The sequence below is a fragment of the Saimiri boliviensis genome, chromosome 11 (genome assembly GCF_048565385.1).
Source record: "Saimiri boliviensis isolate mSaiBol1 chromosome 11, mSaiBol1.pri, whole genome shotgun sequence".
In the NCBI taxonomy this organism is placed as follows: Eukaryota; Metazoa; Chordata; class Mammalia; order Primates; family Cebidae; genus Saimiri; species Saimiri boliviensis.
The window spans coordinates 8,128,656-8,150,552 of record NC_133459.1 but is presented as its reverse complement, the minus strand read 5'-3'; the positions used below and the strand labels follow the sequence as shown (position 1 = coordinate 8,150,552).

At 52.6% G+C, this 21,897-nt stretch overlaps 1 protein-coding gene across 4 annotated transcripts in view; it reads right to left on the bottom strand.

Annotated features, from left to right (window-relative positions):
• H6PD (hexose-6-phosphate dehydrogenase/glucose 1-dehydrogenase) overlaps positions 1–16,994 on the bottom strand; it is a 37,405-nt gene extending 20,411 nt beyond the window's left edge. The window contains exons 1-3 of one of the 4 annotated variants that reach the window (XM_039474431.2): positions 16,713–16,994; positions 6,391–7,027; positions 4,889–5,006 (exon numbers count right to left, since the gene is read on the bottom strand). In XM_039474431.2, coding sequence (XP_039330365.1) covers positions 4,889–5,006; positions 6,391–7,017 — 745 coding nt within the window. In that variant the 5' untranslated portion in view covers positions 7,018–7,027; positions 16,713–16,994. Of the gene's footprint in view, positions 1–4,888; positions 5,007–6,390; positions 7,028–8,789; positions 8,883–11,659; positions 14,880–14,915; positions 16,539–16,712 lie in introns of those variants that run through there. The other 3 variants (XM_074380021.1, XM_003927920.4, XM_074380022.1) reach the window with 3 other exon arrangements.
• Between the last annotated feature and the right edge of the window lie 4,903 nt (positions 16,995–21,897).

Here is a 21,897-nt window from a genome sequence, read left to right as displayed (position 1 = left end):
TGGAAGAAGAACAACACCTCCATTTGTAAAGTATTTCTGTGTGCATTATCTGATTTAATCCTTAAAATTACCAAGAGAGAGGTATTGGGGCTATCGGCATTGCACAGAGGTGTGCTGAAGGTCACAGCCTTCAGAATCGGGACCAGAAGCCACCTCCTTATTGCTTCCACATTGTGGGAAATCCAGGTTTTCCTAACAAAAAATAGATTAAAAAAGAGACAGACAAACAACTAAGAGCCAGCTGCAATCCCTATCGACGCCTTCTGGGATTACTAAAAATAAAAAGAGGTGAGGGCCAAGGAGAGCGCAGTGTGCTGGCTGGTGCTCTCTCTGGACAGGAGGTCCAGCAGCTGCCCTGGGCTCACCTTGCAGACAGCTCTGCAGATGGGGCGGGAAGGGGAACCGGCCCTGCTGAGCGAGCTCCCGGCCCCTTCTGGCACACGAGGCTGGAAGGCAGGACAGCTGGTGTGTGCCTGGAAAGACCCTGGCTGCCCTGGTCCCTTGGTGAGAGGCACTGAACGGTCACTCCAGCCCTCAGAGGTGGACACAAATCAGGCTCCTCTCCCCATGTCAGGACAGGAACCCTCCCCAGCAGTGACATCCTCAGGAAGTCTCCCTCCTGCCTTCTAAAACAACAACAACAACAACGACAACGACAACAACAACAACAACAGCAACAACAGCAGGCCTTCTACACAGAGGGGAAACCAGGGCAGCAGAGAGCCTGGCCCTGAGTGCGTTCCAGCAGGGAGGCCAACTACTGAGGGCCTGGCCAGATTGGGAGGCTATGGAGCTCAGTGGTTAGAGGCTCGGGCTCTGAGGTGCCAGAGACCTTGGTTCTGATTCCAGCACTCCTGACAGAAAAGGGAGCTGGACCCAGACAGCTGAACGCAACCCATTAATCACATGGGCCCGCCTGTCTGCAGAGCCCCTCCCGACGCCATGATGAGGGCCAGCCAGGGTCGTCTCTGGGATGAAGATGGTGCAGTGACTCTCCTTCTATGGTTCATGCTGCTTCAGGAGACCCCAATCAGGGTACCCAGGGTAGCTGTGACTCTCAGGGCTCACAGACTGGATAAGCGGAAGCAGCACCCAGGTCAGGCTGCATGGGAGCTGGGTACCAGATCGCTTCTTCCTTTCCTCCTCCCCACCCACTCTGGCCTGTGCAGCAGGCTTGACTCTGCAGCAAACTCCTCTGGGCCAGAGGCTGCAGCATTAAAACAAAACAAACAAAAAAAACCACTCACCCAGCATGGAGGATTGAGGGAAAGGGAGGGGAGGGAGCTGGGGAAGCCACTTGCACCCACTTAGATGTGTGTGATGGGGGTGGGGAAGACATCCAAACGACCTTGCAGCTCAGAAGTCCCTTTCCTGGGGCCTGCAGCAGCTCTAGACCAGGAACACTCTATTTCCCAGGCCTGGCTTGCAGCCCCTCCCTTCCCAGCACTCAGGGTGCTGGCTTGGGTTACGCAGATGTCACTCCTGCCTAGGAGTCAGCTAGGGTTGCACAACTGCAGAGGTGGGGGGCAGCTGGGATCTACCAGAACCTCTGGCAGGGGCAGAGCACAGGGTGGGGGAGTGAGGGAAAATGGCCTGTGGTGTACGTGGGGCGGGGAGTTGGGAAGAATGGTTTGCCCTGCACTTTGCTCCTCTGCTTAGCAGTCAGACTGTGGGGCTCTGAATCCTGCCTTGGAAAAGTTCCGCCCACGCTAAGCCCCACTGCAGCGGCACTCGCCTGCTAAGCCCACCAAAGTCCAGCAGGAGGCAGCGTTTCCTCCTGCCTGTTTCCCATCTTCATCTGGGGCATAGTGGCAGCCTAGGCCCTGCTGTGCTGGGTACAAGGCTCCTGGCCGTGCTAGGGTACACTGCAGGTTGACGGTGCCTGTCCCTTCTCTCCAGCCTGAACCACAGGCAGGGGGCCCCTGAGGGGCTGGCTCCAAAGCAGAACCCAGAGGGGACAGCACAGAACAGTGCTGGGGCCAGCAGGGCTGCACCAGGCCACCTTCTTGGGATGCAGACAGAATGTGTCCTCTGGCACGCAGGCACACAAAATTGAGAGAGACAGAGAGAGAGCAAGTGAGCTCATTCTGTTGCCAAAGCACCCTGTGTCCAAGGCCCTCTTGCTGGGGGCTGGGCGCAGCAGCAGGCAGTCCCTCCCTGCTCTCAGCTGTCTCAGGCCTCTGTCTATAAATGGCAGGTAAACAAGCCAAACACTGAGGCCCAAACCCCAGGACAATTGCAGTCCTGCTGGCCACCTCTGACAAGGAGCGTGGACTGAACCAGCCCCACTCAGGCCTCAGCATGACAGGCTGCAAGCCCCCAGGACTAGTGGATCCCCCACTGCCTGTCCTGCACTGAGGCCCCCTTTGCCCCTGGGCTGAAGGTGCAGGGCCCAGCTGAATGAAAGGCCTTGCACTCTGGAGCTTAGGAGCAGTGGACCCGCCCCCAGAGCCCCCTTGGCAGGCAAGCTGGGCCTGCTTTAGTGACAACAGGGCCCCGGGTGCCTCTCCCTCCTGGACCCTGAGGACAGCCAGCCCAGGCTGTTGTATTGCTGTTCAAACCCAACATCCTCAGACTGTCTCGGCAAACAGACCTGCTCAGAGCTCTGCCTGTCTTTCTTGTCTTCTGTTTTTCTTTCTCCAAAATCTGAAAGTACCTTTGCTAGGATAATCAGGCCTGCAATCTGCCTGGTCCCTGGCTCCATGGGACCTGCAAAGAACCCACATATGACACAAGATACCAAGAAGGAAACAAAGTAGGAGGGTTGGAAAAACTAAGAGGCAACGCACCAACAGATAAACTCCAGACATCACAGCTCTTCCCCAGCCCAGGGTGGGGATAGAAAGGACTTGCCAGAAAGGGGAGAGAGGAGGAGTCCTGGTATCCCAGCGTCACTGGGGATGGAGCCAAGTCCAGGTGGAGGGGTGCAGGTGCCGGCCTGCAGGCTGCAGCGGGGGCAGGGGCCCCTCCCATTCTGCTCCATGCTCTCTGCACCAGGTGCAGCTCACTTCTCTGAAGACAAAGCAGGGATAGGCCCAGCACATGTGCCTGCCAGGATATCACACACACACAGGTGCGGGAGGAAAGCCACGGCCGGAGCCCTGGCTGAGGACAGGGAGGGGAAGCTTGCAAGGGCTGGAGGACAATTCCCTGAGACCCACCAAGGCTCACTGCAGGGGGCAGGGCCTCTTTTCTGCTGTGGATGCTGGAGTAGAGAAACCCAGTGCCTTCTAGAGCCCAGCAATGTCCTTCAAGGCCTGGCTGGGGAAGTCCTGCTTGGCCTCCCGCCCATGTCACCCCCCGACCGCACTGCCTGCCTGCAACACCTGTCACCCATATTGTTTTCTTTTTCAGAGATGGGGTCTCACTATGCTGCCCAGGCTGGTGTCCAATTCCTGAGCTCAAATGATCCTCTTGCCTCTGCCCCCGAGTAACTGGGACTACGGGCGCACCACTGCGCCTGGCTCCATTTTGGCGTCTGTCCTACAGCCCGTGTGATGAGATCATCACCCCCTACAGCACCCAAGAATCTGAGCAGTATTAGGGAGCCGTATCCGAGAGGCTGAGTCTCATACCTCACTGGCATCTCAGCCCCGCAGACAGCTTCTGGCACTAAATACACATTCAGAGAGGAGTGGAGAAACAGCTGAAGAGAGAAACCAAGGGGAAAAAAAGAATGAGAGGAAAATGGCCCAGAGAAAGAGCAAGATAGAGAGAAAAAGAGGAGAAACCTCCTGGCCCACCCTGGGTCCAGGGCTCTGGGCCCTGCCCTGTGTCGGCATGCACTGTGGGGGCTGGGGGAGGGGGCGGTGGCCTCGGGTGCTCCCGCTGCAGCTGCGGAAAGTGGCCGCGGGGATGAGCTGGCCATTGACGCAGCGCTGGCAGCACCAGGCGGCGGCGCCAGGTCCGGGTGCTGGGGCCAGACTGTTGCCCCCAGAATCAGGCTCCACCACCTTCCACCATGGGCTGTGGACTCGCCACCATCCTCATCTGGAAGGAGGCCAATAACGGCGCCCACCTCCCCCGGCGGCTGGGTAACGGGCACATAGTAAACATTAGCTGTTATCATTACTGGGCAAGAGCCAGGGCTTTACATATTCACGGTCAATGCTCCAAAACTTTGCTACCATCACGAATGCCAGGTCCCAAAGGGACATGAGCTGTCCTTGTTGACAGGACGTACTCATCTCACAGCTTCAAGGAGTGACATGCTGAGGCCACCCAGCTGAAGGCAGAGGTGGGCCTGATGCAGGCCCCCCACCTCCGAGGGGCTTACTCAGCGCATCTGAGGTGTGTGGCAGGTGCCGGAGAAGAGGTGCCCTCCTGTAGTCCACAGGCTGGCAGGAGACAGGGTGGACAAGGACGAGGCAAGGGCAACACCGTGTAGGGCAGCGGCAGGAGGAGTGCGGCACCGTGAGGGTGAGGGCAGCGGGCCTGCAGGGCTCAGAAAGCCTTCCTAGAGGGCCATGGAGCTGAGAACTAACATGAGAGAGGGGTCAGAAGGTGAGGGGGACCCGAGGGGCAGTGCCCGGGCAGGGGTGCCACAGCTGCAAGCACCGCAGTCAGAGGAGCCCTCACACAGCTCCCACAGTCTCTACACACTTGGGAGCTCAGTGAAACTCCAGCCTCTGCTGCGTGCCAGTGATTTCCGGAGTCTTTGCCAGGCCTACTTCTCTGGACTATACGCTCCCCACGGGCAGCAATGGCTACTTGGGCTTTGCCAGCCGGCACCTTGGGGTTTAGTCCAGTTCAGAGTTGGGCACACGGCAGACTCGAAGGGAGACCATACACCCACAGAAAACCTCCCTCTAAGAAGCGGCCAAGGCCTCACTGCAGACAGCGGGCAGGCAGAGGCTGAGCGACCCAGCACACAGGGCCACTCACACACCTTCGGCATCCACGGTCTCCTTCATGATGATCTCCACCCGCTCCACGTGGTGCCGGTTCCAGAGGCCATCCAAAGCCTTGCGGTTCTGGTCTCGGAAAGGCAGGATCTGTGCCACGGCCTGTCGGGACGAAGACGGTGTGCTGCAGGGTCCTCTCACGATGAAGGAGGAACCCTGGCCCCCAGGAAGGGCTCTGCCCGCTCTATTCCCTCCTCAGACCAGAAGATGCCCTCTGAGCAATAGTTCTGGACTTCAGGGTCTCATGGGCCAGTAAAGCCTCCAAAAATTTGCAAGTGACCTCCAAAGGGTTACTGGATTTGTATTTTGCCAAGAAAAAGAATATTCAAAATTACGTATCTTCCAGTATAACCATTTTTTAATAAAGATAGGTTTAACACCAAAAATGTAGTAAGAAAAGCTTCAAATTGAGCACATTCAGTATTTCTTCTCATCTTGCCGTTAACAAGTGAAAACCTCCCCAGGAATGGCCCAGGTCTAAGGACTGCTATTTAGGAATCCAGCTATGGGCAACTCCAGACAGGGTGTGATAGAAACCATGTCTCTCTTCTCAACAGCTGCCTGTACCCACCCGCACCACCTGGGCTCAGTACCAGAACACAGGGCTGCTGTGCTCTCTGCTGGGGTTTCTGGGACAGGATGCCCCCAAGGGCCTCCAAGGCATTTTGAGTGACTGACATGTGTCACCCAGGAGGTTACCATATGCTCCTCCCCAGGGCTTGGGCTTAGGGTCCCACTGCTCCCTGGTTTAAGCTCTTGTTGCCAAACTTCTGGCTCAACACAGAACTCAGGAAGAAAAAGATTTTGAAAAAAGGTAGATGAGGCCAGGTGCAGTGGCTCACACCTGTAATCCCAGCACTTTAGGAAGCCAAAGTGGGCAGATCACTTGAGGTCGGGAATTTGAGACAAGCCTGACCAACATGGTGAAACCCCGTCTCTACTAAAAATGCAAAAAATTCGCCGGGCGTGGTGGTGTGTGCCTGTTACTTGGGAGGCTACTAGGGAGGCTAGGGTGGGAGAATCACTGGACCCAGGAGGTAGAGGTTGCAGTGAGCCGAGATCGTGCCACTGCACTCCAAACCTGGGTGACAGAGAAAGACTCTGTCTCAAAAAAAAAAAAGGTAGATGAGTGCAGGAGAAGAAAGCTCATTCTAATTCCCACAGCACACCCAACAGGAAGCCAGATCCAGACACTGGAGTCCCTGGGCCACCTCTACAGAGGATGCAGGACAGGCGTGAGAAGCCAGAGCCCAAAGGACAAAAGAGGCCAGACACATGGACAAGGACCCAACAGTCCTGCCTGCTGCTGTCTTTCCTTTGACCCCTCACCTCCTGCCCACTTTCAGGAGACCATGGGAGCTCCGAGTTCACAGTGCCCTGGGGCCCAGCTCCACAATGAGTGGGTGTCCTTGTTGCTGGGGTCACCCAGCTCCTGCCACCACCCAGCTCCTACTCCAACCCTGGCAGGCTCCACGCTGATGCTCACCTGCTTGCCCAGGTAATGGTCCACCCGGTACATCTCTTCCTCCTGGAAAAAGCTCCCGAGTTCTGTGGCCAACTGTTGGGCTGAGAGGTGGTCATGGCCAAAGGGTTTCTCAAGGACAACCCGCAGCCAAGCGCCTGGGCCTGGCCGGCAGCTGCTGTTGATGTTGCGGGCAATGTCTGCATAGGCGAAGGGCGGCACTGAGAAGTAGAAAATCCTGCCAGCCTCCCGGAGGCCCATGGGCTGGAGCTGTGCCTCAATGTCCTTGTTCAGGGCCTGATAGTCCTCGGCCGTCTTCAGTTGGTGGTACCGGCTCAGCTGTAGGAACTGATCTTTGTGCTCTGCACAGTGACTGGGTTCCATGTCCTTGGGGCAGGAGAGGGATTCCAGAGCCTTGGCCATGAGCTCTTGGCCCTGCTTGGGGGCTGTCAGAGCAGCTCCATGAAAGCTAAAACTGTGGCCCCTCCCCGCTTCATCCAGGTACAGCTGGAATAGTCCCTGCCACAAGTACTTCTTAGCCAGGTCCCCCGTTGCTCCCAGCAGGATGATGGAGACGTGTCCCTGGAGCTCCTGGGCCTGCAGGCAGCCCAGAAGGGCCACACACATCGCCACTGTGAGCATCTTCCACATGCCTGGGTGCCTGGAAAGCACAGAGAGACGGATGAGGAACAAGGAAGGATCAGACATGGTTCAGGTAGCCGTGATGTGAAGCAAACATTTCCTGCCTGGCAAGAAACCACCACCACGTGTTCCTTAAGAATATGTTAGAGGCCCACAGCTTGTCCCTCCCTCCTGGCAGCTGGGCTTCTGTGCCAGGAAGTCAGTGGATAGGGAGCCTGCCCTGTAGACGGGGACTCTGCCTGGGAAAGTTAGAGGCCGCATGCTAGAGGTGAACCACTTTGCTACCAGGAGCATGGGAAAGTGGCAAAGGCCACTAGGAAGGGCCACGGGCCTGGGAGTGGAGCTGTCCATTTGATGACCAAGGCTGGTGTACTCCAGGAGCACAGGTCACCTGGATAAGTAAGGCAGCCCCAGCCTAGGAATAGCTGCAGGTCCTCAGGTGACAGCTGCAACAGTGAGAGGGTAGAACCACCTCCTCTCACCTCTCACTTTCCTCTTCTCCATGTCTACTGGGCTCCGACTACAAAATGCTGAGTAATAACTGCTGCAGCACAGTGACAGAAAACATGGACTCCAGGCAGACTGCATGAGTTTGAATCCCAGTACAACCCCTTAGTAACTGCACAATTATTTAACCTGGCTGTATCTCAGTTTTCTCATCTGAAATGGGGGTAACAGTGGTACTTACACCAGAGTTGTTATAAGGATAAAAGAAGTTCATGCTTATAATGCGCTTAGGCCTATGCCTACCGCCTGTTAAGTACCAAGTGGTAGGTGTGATCCTGGAAGAGTGATAATAGCTAACACTTAGTGCTGGCACTAAGTACTTATGTGCATTAGAGCTCACTGAATCCAGACAATTCTGGAAAGAACAACATGGGGTGGCTTCTGTTACAGTTTTCTCATTCTGCAAATGGGAAAGCTGAGGCTCGGGTCAATGAGGGTCCCAGGGTAAGAAAGCAGGGGTGCTGGGGCTGACACTGTGCAGCCGCTGCAGGCTACGACCTCCCCCAGGGAAGCAAACCACCCGAGCAGGGTTCAGCCTCAACCGAAGGAGCTGCTGTGCATGAGAGGTAGAGACCTGGGGTGCGTCACAAACGCACCAAGCATTTGTTTTTTCCGGCCTTCTGTTCTAACAAAGGTTGTAGGGCCTCACGTGCTGAATGCTTCCTCCACAGTTCTCCAGCTCTCTAGTTTCCAACCAAGGCCAGTGTTGGAGGGAAGGGAAGAAGGAAGTGAGGGGGAAAGTAACTACGGCCGGCATGCCCATCGGAACTAGTGGGAAATCCACGGTGGAAATGGGGCCCAGCCTGCAGGTGGTAGCAGTGAAGAAGGAACTGAGATGGCTGATTAGCACCTGCTATATGTCAGGCATTTTACCAGGTAAAGGATTAACAAAATCTTTGGCAACTTCAGGAAGCTGTAATCTGGTAATACAAATGGGGAAACTGAGGTTTAAAGAGATAACTTACAAAGGCCCCACAGAACCGGCCCAATGACCTCTCCACCATCCCTATACAGAGGGGACAAATCTGCCTCTTGACCCTGACATCAGACCCCCTCCTCCCACCACCCCCTTTGCCTTGTCCTCATCTCTCTCAAGATCCATCTCCGAGAGGGTCCTAGTGAGTGACCAACCCAAGATGAGGCCCCAACAACAGTGTCTGAGCCAGTGTCTACAGGACACATGGTGCGTCCATTACTGGAGCTTTAACTAGAGGATCGGGGCCACCAGTGGCTCCCCAGCCTTCCTCTCCCCTGCTCCCTGTATCTGCACTCACCCCTAAAAACACGCACGGACCACAGGACCATTCTGCTCTTTCCTCCTGCTTTCCAGTCCCTGACCTTGGCCCTTCAAGCATTTTTTCCTCAACTGGCAATCTCACCCCTGTCTGGAGGGAAGGAGAAGCTGCAAGGTCAGCGCGGGAGAGAGGCAGCGAGAAATCTGAAGCCCAGAGAACAGCGTGGAGAAGGAGGAGCCGCCAGCTGGCAGGCTGCGCTTCAGAGCTGCTGATCGGATCCTGGTAGCCAGTGCTCTGGATGTGCCTGGTACAAAGGGAGGAGCTAAGCCCCCAGAGTGCTGGCATGGGCAGGTGGGGGAGCCCCAAGGGCCAGCACCCCTGCCCCCACCCCAGAAGACTGCAGGCAGCTGTGACAGACGGCCACCTGGCCTGAAGTGACTCCTGGCCTTCTGTTTAATCCTGTTCTGACTCAGGTTTGCCATAGTCCTCACTGAGCAGTCCTGTTGTGGGTCCCCAGTTCTCAGGCTGGCCTCCCTTATCTGTTACTTATGTTCCCAGCACTCCTATAAACAAATCCAAGATATTGGGTATTACAACATGGTTGCTTACTCTGTGGTTGCAAAACAACCAGAGAACAACTCTTTCCTAAATGAGTGGGGATGGTATGTGTATTTGTTTTTTTTTATGTTTTTTAACCTTAACAGTGTTTCTTAAATTTTCATGAGCATTTGAATTTCCTGAGGATCTTTTTAAAAGGCAGATTCTGATGCAGAAGGAGAGGTACCTGAGGTGCTGACAGCTGGTCCAAGAGCACACTTTGAGCAGCAAGACTCTGGAATACTGAGCAGTGAGTACTAAGAGCAAAGAGTTCTAGAGCAATGACGCTCATCCAAGGAGGGCATCAGAATAAACACGCACACGTCGCCTCCTGCTCCCTTTCCCAAGACAAAGACATTCCGATTCATTAGGTACAGGGCAGGGCCTAACACTGTATTTCGAAACAGTCTCAAATGGTTTCATTTGCCCATCCCCCTGTAAAAACTGGTTGTTCCCGAGTCCATTAATAATACCTATGTTTACCAAGTAGTTAGCGTGTACCAATGACTTAAATGCACCGTCTCAATCGTTCCTCACAACAGTCTCCTGGAGGGGGTTCTGTGAGGAGTCTCATTTTACAGACAAGGAAACTGGAAGGTGAAAGAAACCGTCAAGCCACAAAGTCTGGGCCCTCAGTCATGACGCTAAACAGCTTCCTTAGTCAAGCAGAAGATTGTGGCATTTGGGTCCAAGGACCTGGGTCAAGATCACTGCCTAGCTTCGTGATCTAATTAAATCAGCTAATTAGGTCGGGCACAATGGCTCAAGCCTATAATCCCGGCACTCTGAGAGGCTAAGGCAGGAGGATCGCTTGAGCTCAGGAGTTCCAGACCAGCCTGGGCAACATAGTGAGACCACCATTTCTACAAAAAATTTTTTAAAATTAGCTGGGCGTGGTGGCAATGTCTGTAGTCTCAGCCGCTCAGGAGGCTGAGGATCACTTGAGCCCAAGAGGTCCAGGCTGCAGTGAGCCATGACTGAACTCCTTTCCGTAACAGCAGGTAGATGATTGGAGCCTTAGGGCCCACATTTCTTCATCTATAAAACAGGGCAAGTACCATCAACTGAGGGGGGGGGGTGCGGATTAATTGAGATGATACACGTGACAAAACTGCTGTACGAATGTTAATTAATTAAGTTAATCAAATGCAAAGTACCTTCCTGGCCCCCAAGGGTGGCATAATACCACTGCTGTCAGGAAAAACACTGTGAACCTCCCTCCTCTCCTGGGGCTACAGAGCCAGGCTCTACAGACAGCACTGAAGAACACACCCTGTTTCCTAGCTTACCCCAGCTAGTCTGAAAGCAGCAGGAGGAAGGCTGGCTTGGTCATCCTCCCTGCTGCCCTGAGAGAGAAATAAGCAGGCCCAGAGAAGCCCAGTTCAGTCAAAGTCAGGAACAGGGGGACCACAGCCTCCGGGGCAGAGGTGCAGACAGCTCCACCACATCTCCTGGGCTCACGCCTCCCCCTCAGTGCAGGGCTCTGCTTCAGAAGGTTTTTTTCTGAAGCACTTCTCCCCTCTGCCTCCTTGCCTGCCCTGAGAGGAATGGGCTGTGAAATAAATCTTCCAAAATTCCATACTTGAAGTTAGCCAAAGAGCCTGCAAGTAGCCTTTCAAAGGCTTTTCCGACTACGAATCACTTCTTTTTAAAAAATGGATAAATCAATGAGAAAATCTTTAGTGAAAGTTTGAGCAGCTGTAGGAGTGGGCATCAGATTGGGAACTGGAATGCGTGGTGCCTCCTGTCAGGGCCCTGCCTCTAAACAACTACATAACCTTGAGCAAGTCATTTAGCCTGGCTGGGCCTCAGTTTCCTCTTCTAGGAAATGGGAGGGTGAGATAAAGGATCTGTGTGATCTTTCAGTGTCCCTAAGTCCTGTTTGCCGAGAAAAGAAGATCCGCACCCTATTTTCTGGGAGCTGCCCTCCATATTTCCATAAGGCACAAGAGTGCTTCGAGCTTTGACCTCAGCAGCCAGGCGGGGAAACAGAGAACTAAAATATGAAGCCAAGGGCTGCTAACTGTGCGTCATTCAGCAGTCAAGACAAAGCTCTTTGAAGCTATGACTTACGTGTGTGGAGGATGCAATTTCATTTACAATTCTTATTTAAGATACTTGCCAGAAATACACTCACTACAAAACAAAGTGCTGCGGAGGCATCCTGTAGGTAGGTGGAAAAGACGTTCTTCTGACGGCTCATCTTAGAGCCAGGGCTGACTGCGGGCACACGGGCCCAGTCCCGGGCACCCTTCATTGTCTCTAACTCTAATCCTGAGAGGCTCCTACCAGTCATCCTGGGAGAGACTTACCAGTTAAAGGGCTCTGCTAACATCCCAGTAGGTGGGAACACTGGCTTGGCCAGCCAGGGAGTTTGGATCAGAATTCAGGTTCCGGCCTTTGTTTTCACCCAAGCGGAAGAGGCATGCAGCTGTCCCCGACCAGACCGGGCACAGATAGACCCAGCCTGTGCTGAAGCTCCAGCCGCAGAGCGTTTTCTGGTAAACCACAGGAGGATGCAGTTCTAATCCTCGGTGCCCAGCAGACAAGGGGTGGGAGAGAGGAGCTGGGAGGTAAAGGTCAATGTCTGCTGCTGCCCTATTCCCTCTTCCGGCCTTTGACGTTACCTTCTGTGCGCCAGGCAGGAGGAAGGGAAATTTTATTCAAACCGTGACCCATGAGTTTGGAATTTTTTAAAAAGAACATGTGGGAGTAAAACAAAAGTTCAAACTAAAGATCATTTTAAACTAAAGCACAAGGTGATGTGCCTCGTCTTTTCACAATAGCCAACCCAAGTTTTTTGTCTGTTTGTTTTTGCAGTCTGCCTGTTCTGGTCCATTTATGCTGAACCCATCAATGTAGATAAAAATCGAGCCTGCTGTCAATGACCTCTGATCTGCATTCACTGCCCTCAGGGCCAGAATGGGGGCAAAAGCTTCCAGATCAGGCTCTGGGGTCCTTGCTCCTCTCTCATCTCAGAGAATCCTCATTCCCATCTTAAGTACCTGTCCTGGGTCGCTATAACCAGGGATGTGCTGGAGCCGCCTCATACCTGCACGCGAGAGCCGACTACTCAATTTCTAGGAATTTTCAAGCCAGTTGTTCAACATGGCCATTATTAAAAACAGTTATATAAATGTATAATTAAATAGCCAGGCACGGTGGCTCATGCCTGTAATCTCAGCACTCTGGGAGACCGAGACGGGAGGACTACTTGAGCCCAGGAGTTCAAGACCAGCCTGGGCAACATGGAGAAACCCCGTTTTACTAAAAATACAAAAATCAGCTGGGTGTGGTGACAGATGCCTGTTACCCCAGCTACTTGGGAGGCTGAGGCAGGAGAATCGCTTGAACCCAGGAGGCAGAGGTTGCAGTGAGCCAAGATTGTGCCACTATACTCTAGCTTGGGTGACAGAGCAAGACTCTGTCTCAAAAAAAAAAAAAAAAAATCATTAAATAAATTATATTAAAAGGGTAATAAATACTCAAAACTCATTACTTCCTAATCATTTGACTACATTTCACTAATATCTATGCTCTTGATATTATGTATCTCCACTGCATCTATGAGGTGAAGACATTCTATTGAAGTTGGCCAACTTGGGACTATTTACACCACATTTATTGGCCTAGACTATTGATTAAGTTCCCCACCCCTCACGAAGTCTGCTGGTAGACATTACAGCACACAACTGCCTGTGTGCCCAAGTCTCTGTTTACAGCCCAAACTTACCCTAAACTCCAGACTCATCAATCAACTGCTACTTTGAGAGCATTAGCGACGTGTCTGGCAGATTTAATATGTACAAAATTGAACTGCTTTATCTCCCAACCCGCTTCCAATGTAGTTTTCCCCATTTTCAGTAAACGGCAACTCTACCCTTCCAGGTGTTCAGACCCAGGAACCTTGGGGTCATCTGATCTGTCAGCAAATCCTGTAGTTTCTATCTTCAAAATTTATCTAGAATCTGGCCGGGCGCGGTGGCTCACGCCTGTAATCCCAGCACTTTGGGAGGCCAAGGCAGGCGGATCACGAAGTCAAGAGATCGAGACCATCCTGGCTGACATGGTCAAACCCTGTCTCTACTAAAAATTAGCTGGGCGTGGTGGCATGTGACTGTGGTCCCAGCTACTTGGGAGGCTGAGGCGGAAGAATCACTTGAACCCAGGAGGCAGATGATGCAGTGAGCCGAGACTGCGCCACTGCACTCCAGCCTGGTGACAGAGCAAGACTTCGTCTCAAGAAAAAAAAAAATCTAGAATCCAACTGCTTCTCACCACCTTCCACCAAGCCACTCTGGTGCCAGCCACTGTCATCTGTCTGGATTACTGTGGCAACTTTCCTAATTGGCCTCCTCTAACTCCCGACCCTCTATGGTTAAGCCTCAAGACAGCAGTCAGGGTGACCTTTTTATGCCAGATCATGTCATTCCTCTGTGCAGACGTCTGCAAAGTCTATACATTCTGGCCTCCCGCCCTTTACATCTTGGAGCGCTCCTCTTACCATCCTGTCCATCTAGGCTCCGGCCGCCCAGGCTTCTGCCCCAGGGCCTTTGCACTTGTACCCTCCGCCTGGCTGACTCCCTCATGTTCCCCACCACATCCACATGGTTTACTCCCTCACTAACTTCAGTTCTTTGCTAAAATGTCATCTTCTCAGTGAGGCTTACTCAGACCACTCTAAAATTGTAAACCGCCCACCCCCCCATCCTCCTCTCCTGCTTTATTTCTCTCCAGTGTACGTCGCTTTCTAATACACTGCATGATCCTTACATTCATTTTGCCTATTGTCTGCCATTCCTTTCCCCAAGACTGTGTGTGCCAATGAGAACAGGGACTTTTGTTTGCTTTTTTCTCCACAGTACCTCCGGTATCCAAAACAAGGCCTGGCATACAGAAGGCGCTCTATAAATATCTGCCGAATGAACAAATAAATCCCATTTGCACAGGACCACTGTCATTTCTGCATTTGAAAGAAACACATCTCTAATGGTGACTTCAAGCAAAGCGACACAGCACACATTAGCAGCAGCTTACAACTTGAAACAACACTTTTAATAATCAAAGAGCTATTTATGGAGTATTTAACGATATGCCAAATGCTAGGCTATGAGTATGACATGCATCAGACCATTTAAATCTTGCCACAACCGTAAGAAGTAGGTACCATGATTATCTCCACTTTAGCAGTGAGTAGAGAGGAAACTAAAGCAAAAAGAAGCCAAATAACGGAGCCAGATGTGGTGGCTCACACCTACAATCCCAGCACTTTGAAAAGTCGAGGCAGGGGGATCACTGGAGGTCAGGAGTTCAAAACCAGCCTGGCCAACATGGTGAAACCTTCTCTCTACTAACAATACAAAAACTAGCCAGGCGTGGTGGCAGGTGCCTGTAAGCCCAGCTACTCAGGAGGCTGAGGAAGGAGAATCTCTTGAACCCAGGAGTCAAAGGTTGCAGTGAGCGGAGATCACACCATTGCACTGCAGCCAGGGCGACAGAGCAAGACTCTATTTCAAAAAAGAAAAAAAAAAAAAAAAAAGAGAGAGAGAGAGAAGTCCAGTAACTTACCAGAGGTCAAGGAGCTAGAGGTGACAGGATTTGAAAACAGGCAGTCTGGTCCCAGAGCTAACCTTCCTATAAAATGTGACTACATCCCTGAATGGCAAAATTTAAAAACCTGTATTAGTACAGATACCGAACAGTGGTTCAAACCAGATAGGCTACTTCTCTGCTCCATGAAGTCAAGCTGCTCTGAACACCAACTGCTGTAACTGGCCTTGGCCTCCTGGGTCCACTTTGCCTTTCACAGTTCTTCCTTCTGACATCATGAAGACATCATGTGTAAGCCTCAGTTGCTTTGCTGAAACCTTGAAAACCTTCAAGGGCTAGTTTTTGGAGAACTGGCTCCATGAGAATATTCTGGATTCAAATCTCTGCTACTTAGTAACTGTGTGACTTCAGACAAGTTATTTAACCTCTCTGTACCTCAACCACAGAATGGGAAAACAAATTGATAGGAGCCAGGTAAGGCGCTGAGCGCAATGCCTGGCATACAGTAAGCACCCAAGAAATCCTAGCTTTTTTTTTTTTTTTGAGACGGAGTCTAGCTTTGTCTCCTAGGCTGCAGTGCAGGGGCATGATCTTGGCTCACTGCAACCTCGGCGGGGTTGGGGGCGGGGGGTGTTGGGCAGGACGGTTCAAGCAATTCTCCTGCCTCAGCCTCCTCAGAGCTGGGATTACAGGCGTCTGCCACCACCATGCACAGCCAATTTTTGTATTTTTAGTAAAGACAGGGTTTCACCAGGTTGGCCAGGCTGGTCTTGAACTCCCCTCCTCAAGTGATCCGCCTGCCTTGGCCTCCCAAAGTGCTGAGATTTACAGGTGTGAGCCACTGGGCCCAGCCGGAAATGCTAGTTTCTATCATCAAGCCATTACCGTCACGAATGAAGTCCTTCTTGCTAGCTTCTTGAACTGCTGTTAAAACCAACTAACCACCAGAGAAAAATGCCAAGGAATAACTCAGACAGCTTATCATGACCTTCCAATCATAATGACGAAAAATTAAAGGGAAATGATACATCATTTAAAATACGCTGGCTGGGCGTGGTGCTTCACACCTAGAATCCCAGCACTTTGGAAGGGTTAAGCAGGATATCGTTTGAGCTCAGGAGTTCGAGGCCAGCCTGGGCAACATTGCGGGGCTGCTGTCCCTACAAACGGTTCAAAAATTAGCCAGGTGTGGTGGTGCACGCCTGTGGTCCCAGCTACTCAGGAGGCGCCTGAGCCCAAGAGGTGGAGGCTGCAGGGGGCCGTGTTTGTGCCACTGCACTCCAGCCTGGGCAACCGAGCAAGACCCCATCTTTCATTAAAGTGAAAAAATAAAAAATACGCCCATTTGACACCAGTGTTCCCTCATCTGCTGCCTTTCATGAGCTATGGGCCTGTTGGGGTGGGGGTGGGGGTGCAGGGGGAGTGGGCAAGGATGTTTCCAGAAGTTCTCGCTTCTGGCTAAGCATTCAAGGTTGGGTGAGCTGATTTTCAGAGACCAAGAGAAGTCTGCCTCTGGAAAACCGTGCACTGGATCGGGGTACAGGACACGCGTGTGAAACCCGAGGGCCAATCCAGGCCAAGGATTCAGCAGGTCCGCGGGAAAGCACGGGCCCCCCCCTCTCCTGGAACTCAGCGTCGGGAAGCCCAGGGAAAGGGCCGCTCAGCCGCTCGGAGCGAGCCTGGAGGCCGGCCGCCTCCTGAGCAGCCCCGAAGCCGCCAGGCCCCGGGGGCTCCGCGCGGTCCGGGGCCCCGGAGGCAGCGCGGATTGGAGGCGCCGGGGCCGGGGAGGCGGCGGGGCCGGCGGGGGGCGCTTACTTCCTCTCGCGGGGCGGCGCAGGCCGGGCTCGCTCCCGGGGGCTTCCCTGCGCCCCAGGCCGCGCCTCCTCTTCCGCAGGGCCCGTCACCCGGACAGGTGCGCGCGTCACGCGGCTACGCGCCTCACGACGCTTCGTTGCCACCCGCGGAGCCCGCGGCGACAGCAGGGGAGGGCGCGAGGCCAAGGCCAGCCCAGCCGCCGCCCCGCCCCAGGCCTCAGGCCTCAGGCCTCAGGTCTCCGCGGCGTCGCGCGCAGCGGGCCCGGGGCCCCGGCCGGGGGCGCGCGGCGGGGGGCGGGGCTGGGGCTCCGGCGAGGCCACGCCCCCCGCTGGCGGCCGCCGGGGCGGGGCCTCGTAGTTTCCGGGGCGAAGCGGTGCGTCCGCCCGGGGCCTCTGCCCCCGCTTTTCCTTCTGGTCCGGCGGTCTCGGTGCATCCTAGAGCTGTCCTGCTGCGTCCGAGACGCGCGCGGGCCCCAGAAGTGGCCGAGGGACGTGGTTGTGTCGTGGAGGGGACCTGGGGTACTGGCTGCTCCCCACGATCTGGCACCCGCTCTGCGACTCCCCAGGTCCGGCTTTTCCCGTCCGTAGAATGAGCGGCTCGGTCCTTCCGTCTTTAATACCAGAGTAGGGATTTAGGGGTCGGAGCGCACACGCCTGCCACGCCTCGGCGCCCAGCTTCGAATCTCTGCCGCCCGTTATCACTTGTGTGACCTTGAGCTCAGTTTCTTCATCTGTACAGTGGAGACGATGGGAGTACCTGCCTCCGGGGTTGTCTGCCACGTGGGTGCTTAGTAAGCGGAAGCTTGGACCCGTGTGGCAAATGGAGGACGTTTGCTGAGACATTGCTAAGAAAGACAGCAAATGGAATCAGGGCTTCTCTGTAGGGTGAGAGGTGTTTAAGTGAGATAATGGGATCAGCTGCCTTCCAGATCACTCACTCACCTTCCTGCCTCCCCACCATTATTATCAGGCAGTATGTGGCCCTTACCCTGCTCCCCAAACAGCTGCCCACTTTTCTTTCTTTTTCTTTTTCTTTCTTTTTTTTTTTTTTGAGATGGAGTTTCGCTCTTGTTACCCAGGCTGGAGTGCAATGGCGCGATCTCGGCTCACCGCAACCTCCGCCTCCTGGGTTCAGGCAATTCTCCTGCCTCAGCCTCCTGAGTAGCTGGGATTACAGGCACGCCCCACCATGCCCAGCTAATTTTTTGTATTTTTAGTAGAGACGGGGTTTCACCATGTTGAACAGGATGGTCTCGATCTCTTGAGCTCGTGATCCACCTGCCTCGGCCTCCCAAAGTGCCAAAGTGCTGGGATTACAGGCTTGAGCCACCGCGGCCTTTTTTCCTTTTTTTTTTTTTTTTTTTTTTTTGAGACAGGGTCTCGCTCTGTCGCCCAAGCTGGAGTGCAGTGGCGGCTATCACAGCTCACTGCAACCTCTGCCTCCCAGGCTCAAGTGATCTCCTGCCTCAGCCTCCCGAGTAGCTGCGATCACAGACGTTGGCCACCACACCTGCCTAATTTATAAACTTTTGTAGAAACGGGGTCTCACTTTTTTGCCCAGACAGGTCTCGAACTCCTGGGCGCAAGTGATCCTCTCACCTTGGCCTCCCAAAGTGCTGGGAGGAGATTCTGACCTGAGAGAGAAAATGTGCTGCAGCTTTTAATTTCCTGTGGTTCCATTAGTGGTGGGAGCATCTGGAACTAGCAGAGGGAACTTGGCAGTGGCCAGCAGGACTGAGTGAGCCAACAGGCATGATTACCACACAGGATGTTAGGCAAGGGGTTCCGGGAAGGCTGGAGGCCGAGGAGGGCTGGGCCTCACTATCACTAAGGCCAGGGGCCATCCGGGCGCCTGCAGAGGGCTGCCAAGCTTGGTAAGGATTTAGGTCACACTGAGAGGGCTTGGCGGAGGCGGGAGCCAAGGAGCCAGGCTCCCTCTGGGCTGCCTCCACAGCTGGAAGTGAGCAGGAGGGGTTAGGGCAGGAGCCGGCCAGAGCAGACTTGAGTGATGCCAGGACGGCTGGCTTAGAGCCCTTCCCATGTTCTGTGGCCCTGAGTATGCCAGGCACCCACATAGCTCTAAAAACCAGGGCCCAGTGAGGCACAGATAGGAGTGGGCAGGTATCGAGAGGCATGACCTGGAGGTCGGTTCCCAGATCTCCATGTGGCCCTCAGAGGGTGATCTTCTGCTCCCTTGAGGGCTTCTTTAAATATAGCCCCCAGGTGGCCAGGTGAGGCGGCTCAAGCCTGTAATCCCAGCACTTTGGGAGGCTGAGGCTGGTGATCAGGAGGTCAGGAGTTCGAGACCAGCCTGGACAACATGGTGAAAACCTGTCTCTACTAAAAATATAAAAAATTTGCTGGGCATGGTGGCAGGTGTCTGTAATCCCAGCTACTTGGGGTGCTGAGGCAGGAGAATCGCTTGAACCTGTGAGGTGGTGGTTGCAGTGAGCCAAGACCGCACCACTGCACACAGCCTGGGCAACAGAGAGAGACTCCATTAAAAAAAAAAAAAAAAGCCCCAGGCCGGGCGCAGTGGCTCATGCCTGTAATCCTGGCACTTTGGGAGGCCCAGGTGGGTGGATCACCTGAGGTTAGGAGTTCAAGACCAGCCTGACCAACATAATGAAACCCCGTCTCTACTAAAAAAAAAAAAAAAAAAAAAAAAATACAAAAAAAAACAACAAACGAACAAACAAACAAAAAAAAGCTGGGCATGGTGGCATACCTGTAGTCCTAGCTGCTTGGGAGGCTGAGGCACGAGAGTAGTTCGGAGCCGGGATGCAGAGGTTGCAGTGAGCCAGGATCGCGCCACTGCACTCCAGCCTGGCAACAGAGTGAAACTGTGTCTAAAAAAAAAAAAAAGCCCCAACTCAGGTCAAGTTGTCACCTGCTTCCTAAGAAAATGTCCACCTGATTGGTAATGTTGCGGTGGGGTCTGAGGAGGGAATTAGCCTAGGGTGTCACAAGCTCTCCCAGCCCTGTGTCCGCTCCCACACTGCTGTGAGAGGTTCCATTTCTCTGTCTGTCCTTCCTCACCTTACCGTCATCTCCGTCTCATCCTGCCTCTGTACCTTCCCATTTTCTCTGGGCAATTGCTTTGCTTGCTTTCCATCATGAAAATGATGAGGTCGTGCTAAGCCCCAGTCATCTTGGTGTGACAGTATTGCCACCCAAAACGCAAAAATCTAAAACCCTGTCCCTGTGGGCCCTGGCAATGGTTTCCGCACCTTTTTCTGTCTGAAGCTTTTCTCATTTCTGTACTAACAGCAGCTACAAGGGACCAGGTGTGCCCAAAACCCCTTGAAGGAAGCCAGGAGAAAAAAACTGATGCCCCATGGGGTGGGGATGGGGATGTCCTGTGACAATAATTCTGTCTGTGGTTTATCTCATGCTTTATAATGAGCACCCTGGGGCTCTATGTATTTAGCGGATTTGGGGGGATTTTTCTTGCTGGCCCTTTAACTGTGGGGTAGGCAGAAGTCAGGGTGAATTCAGCCTGCTTTACAGACGTGGAAAGTGAGACCCAGAGAGATGAATGACTCACGGAGATGCCTGTGGAGTTAGAAATAAAATCCCGTTGCAGTTTCTATTTTCAGGTGCCACTCCCTAAGGCAGCTCTGCTGGCTTCCTCTTGCTTCTCGAAGGAGGTGGGGAGGGAGGAGAACAGGGGAGGGAGAAGAACAGGTAGAGATTTTTCAGCCGAGAGTAGATCTTTTCATCCTCAGATATGAGAAGCCTCCTTTTTAAATTTTTTATTTTATTTTTTGAGACAGAGTCTCACTCTGCCACACAGGCTGGAGTGAATTGGTGCGATCATTAGCTCACTGCAGCTTCAACCTCCTGGCTCAGTGATCCCTCCCCCTTAGCCTCCCAAGTACCTGAGACTACAGGTGTATGCCACCATGCCTAGCTAATTTTTCTTTCTTTCTTTCTTTCTTTCTTTTTTTGAGATGGAGTTTCACTCTTATTGGGAGTGCAATGGTTCAATCTTGGCTCACTGTAACTTCCGCCTCCCGGGTCAAGAAATTCTCCTGCCTCAGCCTCCCAAGTAGCTGGGATTACAGGCATGTGCCACCATACCTGGCTAATTTTTTGAATTTTTAGTAGAGACGGGGTTTCGCCATGTTGGTCAGGCTGGTTTCGAACTCCTGACCTCAGGTGATCCACCTGCCTCAGCCTCCCAAAGTGTTGGGATTACAGGCGTGAGCCACCGAGCCTGGCCTTTCCTTTCTTTCTTTTTTTTTTTCTTTCTTTCTTTTTTTTTTTGTAGAGATAGGCTCCCATTATGTTGCCTAGACTGGCGTCTAACTCCTGGGCTCAAGGTATCCTCCCCTCTTGGTCTCCCAAGGTGCAGGGATTACAAGCATGAGCCATTGTGACTGGCCTTTTTTATTTTTTAAGATTGTATTCCTAAAGTCTACATAAACTAGTTATGTAATGGTTTCCATTGCTACCATAACAATATACCACCATTTAGTGGCTTAAACAACACAAATTTATTATCTTTTTTTTTTTTTTTTTTTGGGTTTTTGCCATGTTGACCAGGTTGGTCTTGAACTCCTGACCTCAGGTGATCCTCCCACCTCAGCCTCCCAAAGTATTGGGATTACAGGCGGGAGCCACCTCTCCCGGCTGCTTTCTAGAAGCTTTAGGTGCTTAGCTTTTTACATTTAAGTTTGTGATTGATTTTTAGTTAATTATTGTGTATGGTTAAGGGATCAAAGCTTTTTTTTCTCCCCCAAATGAGTATCAAGCTGTTAACGGCATCATTTATTGAAAAGACTATCTTTTCTTTTCTTTTCTTTTTTTTTTTTAATAAGAAAAAGAATAAAGAAGAGGAAGAAAGAGAAAGAGAAAGAGGGAGAGAGGATGGGGGTATTGCTTTATTGCCCAGGGTAGAATGCAGTCTAAATATGGGTATGCCTATAATTGTCCTTAATAATGGAGACATGAAAGAAAATGAGGGAAGAGAATAACAAACAAGGAGCCAAGCAACATTTCGTTTAAACTTCTAAGTTGATATGATGTGGTACTGATAAGAGTGTATATTTTGTACATTTAAAGTGGAGAGTTCTATAAATGTTAATTAGATTTACTTGTTCCAGATCTGAGTTCAAGTCCTGAATATCGTTGTTAATTTTCTGTCTCATTGATCTGTCTAATATTAATGTTGAAGTCTCCCA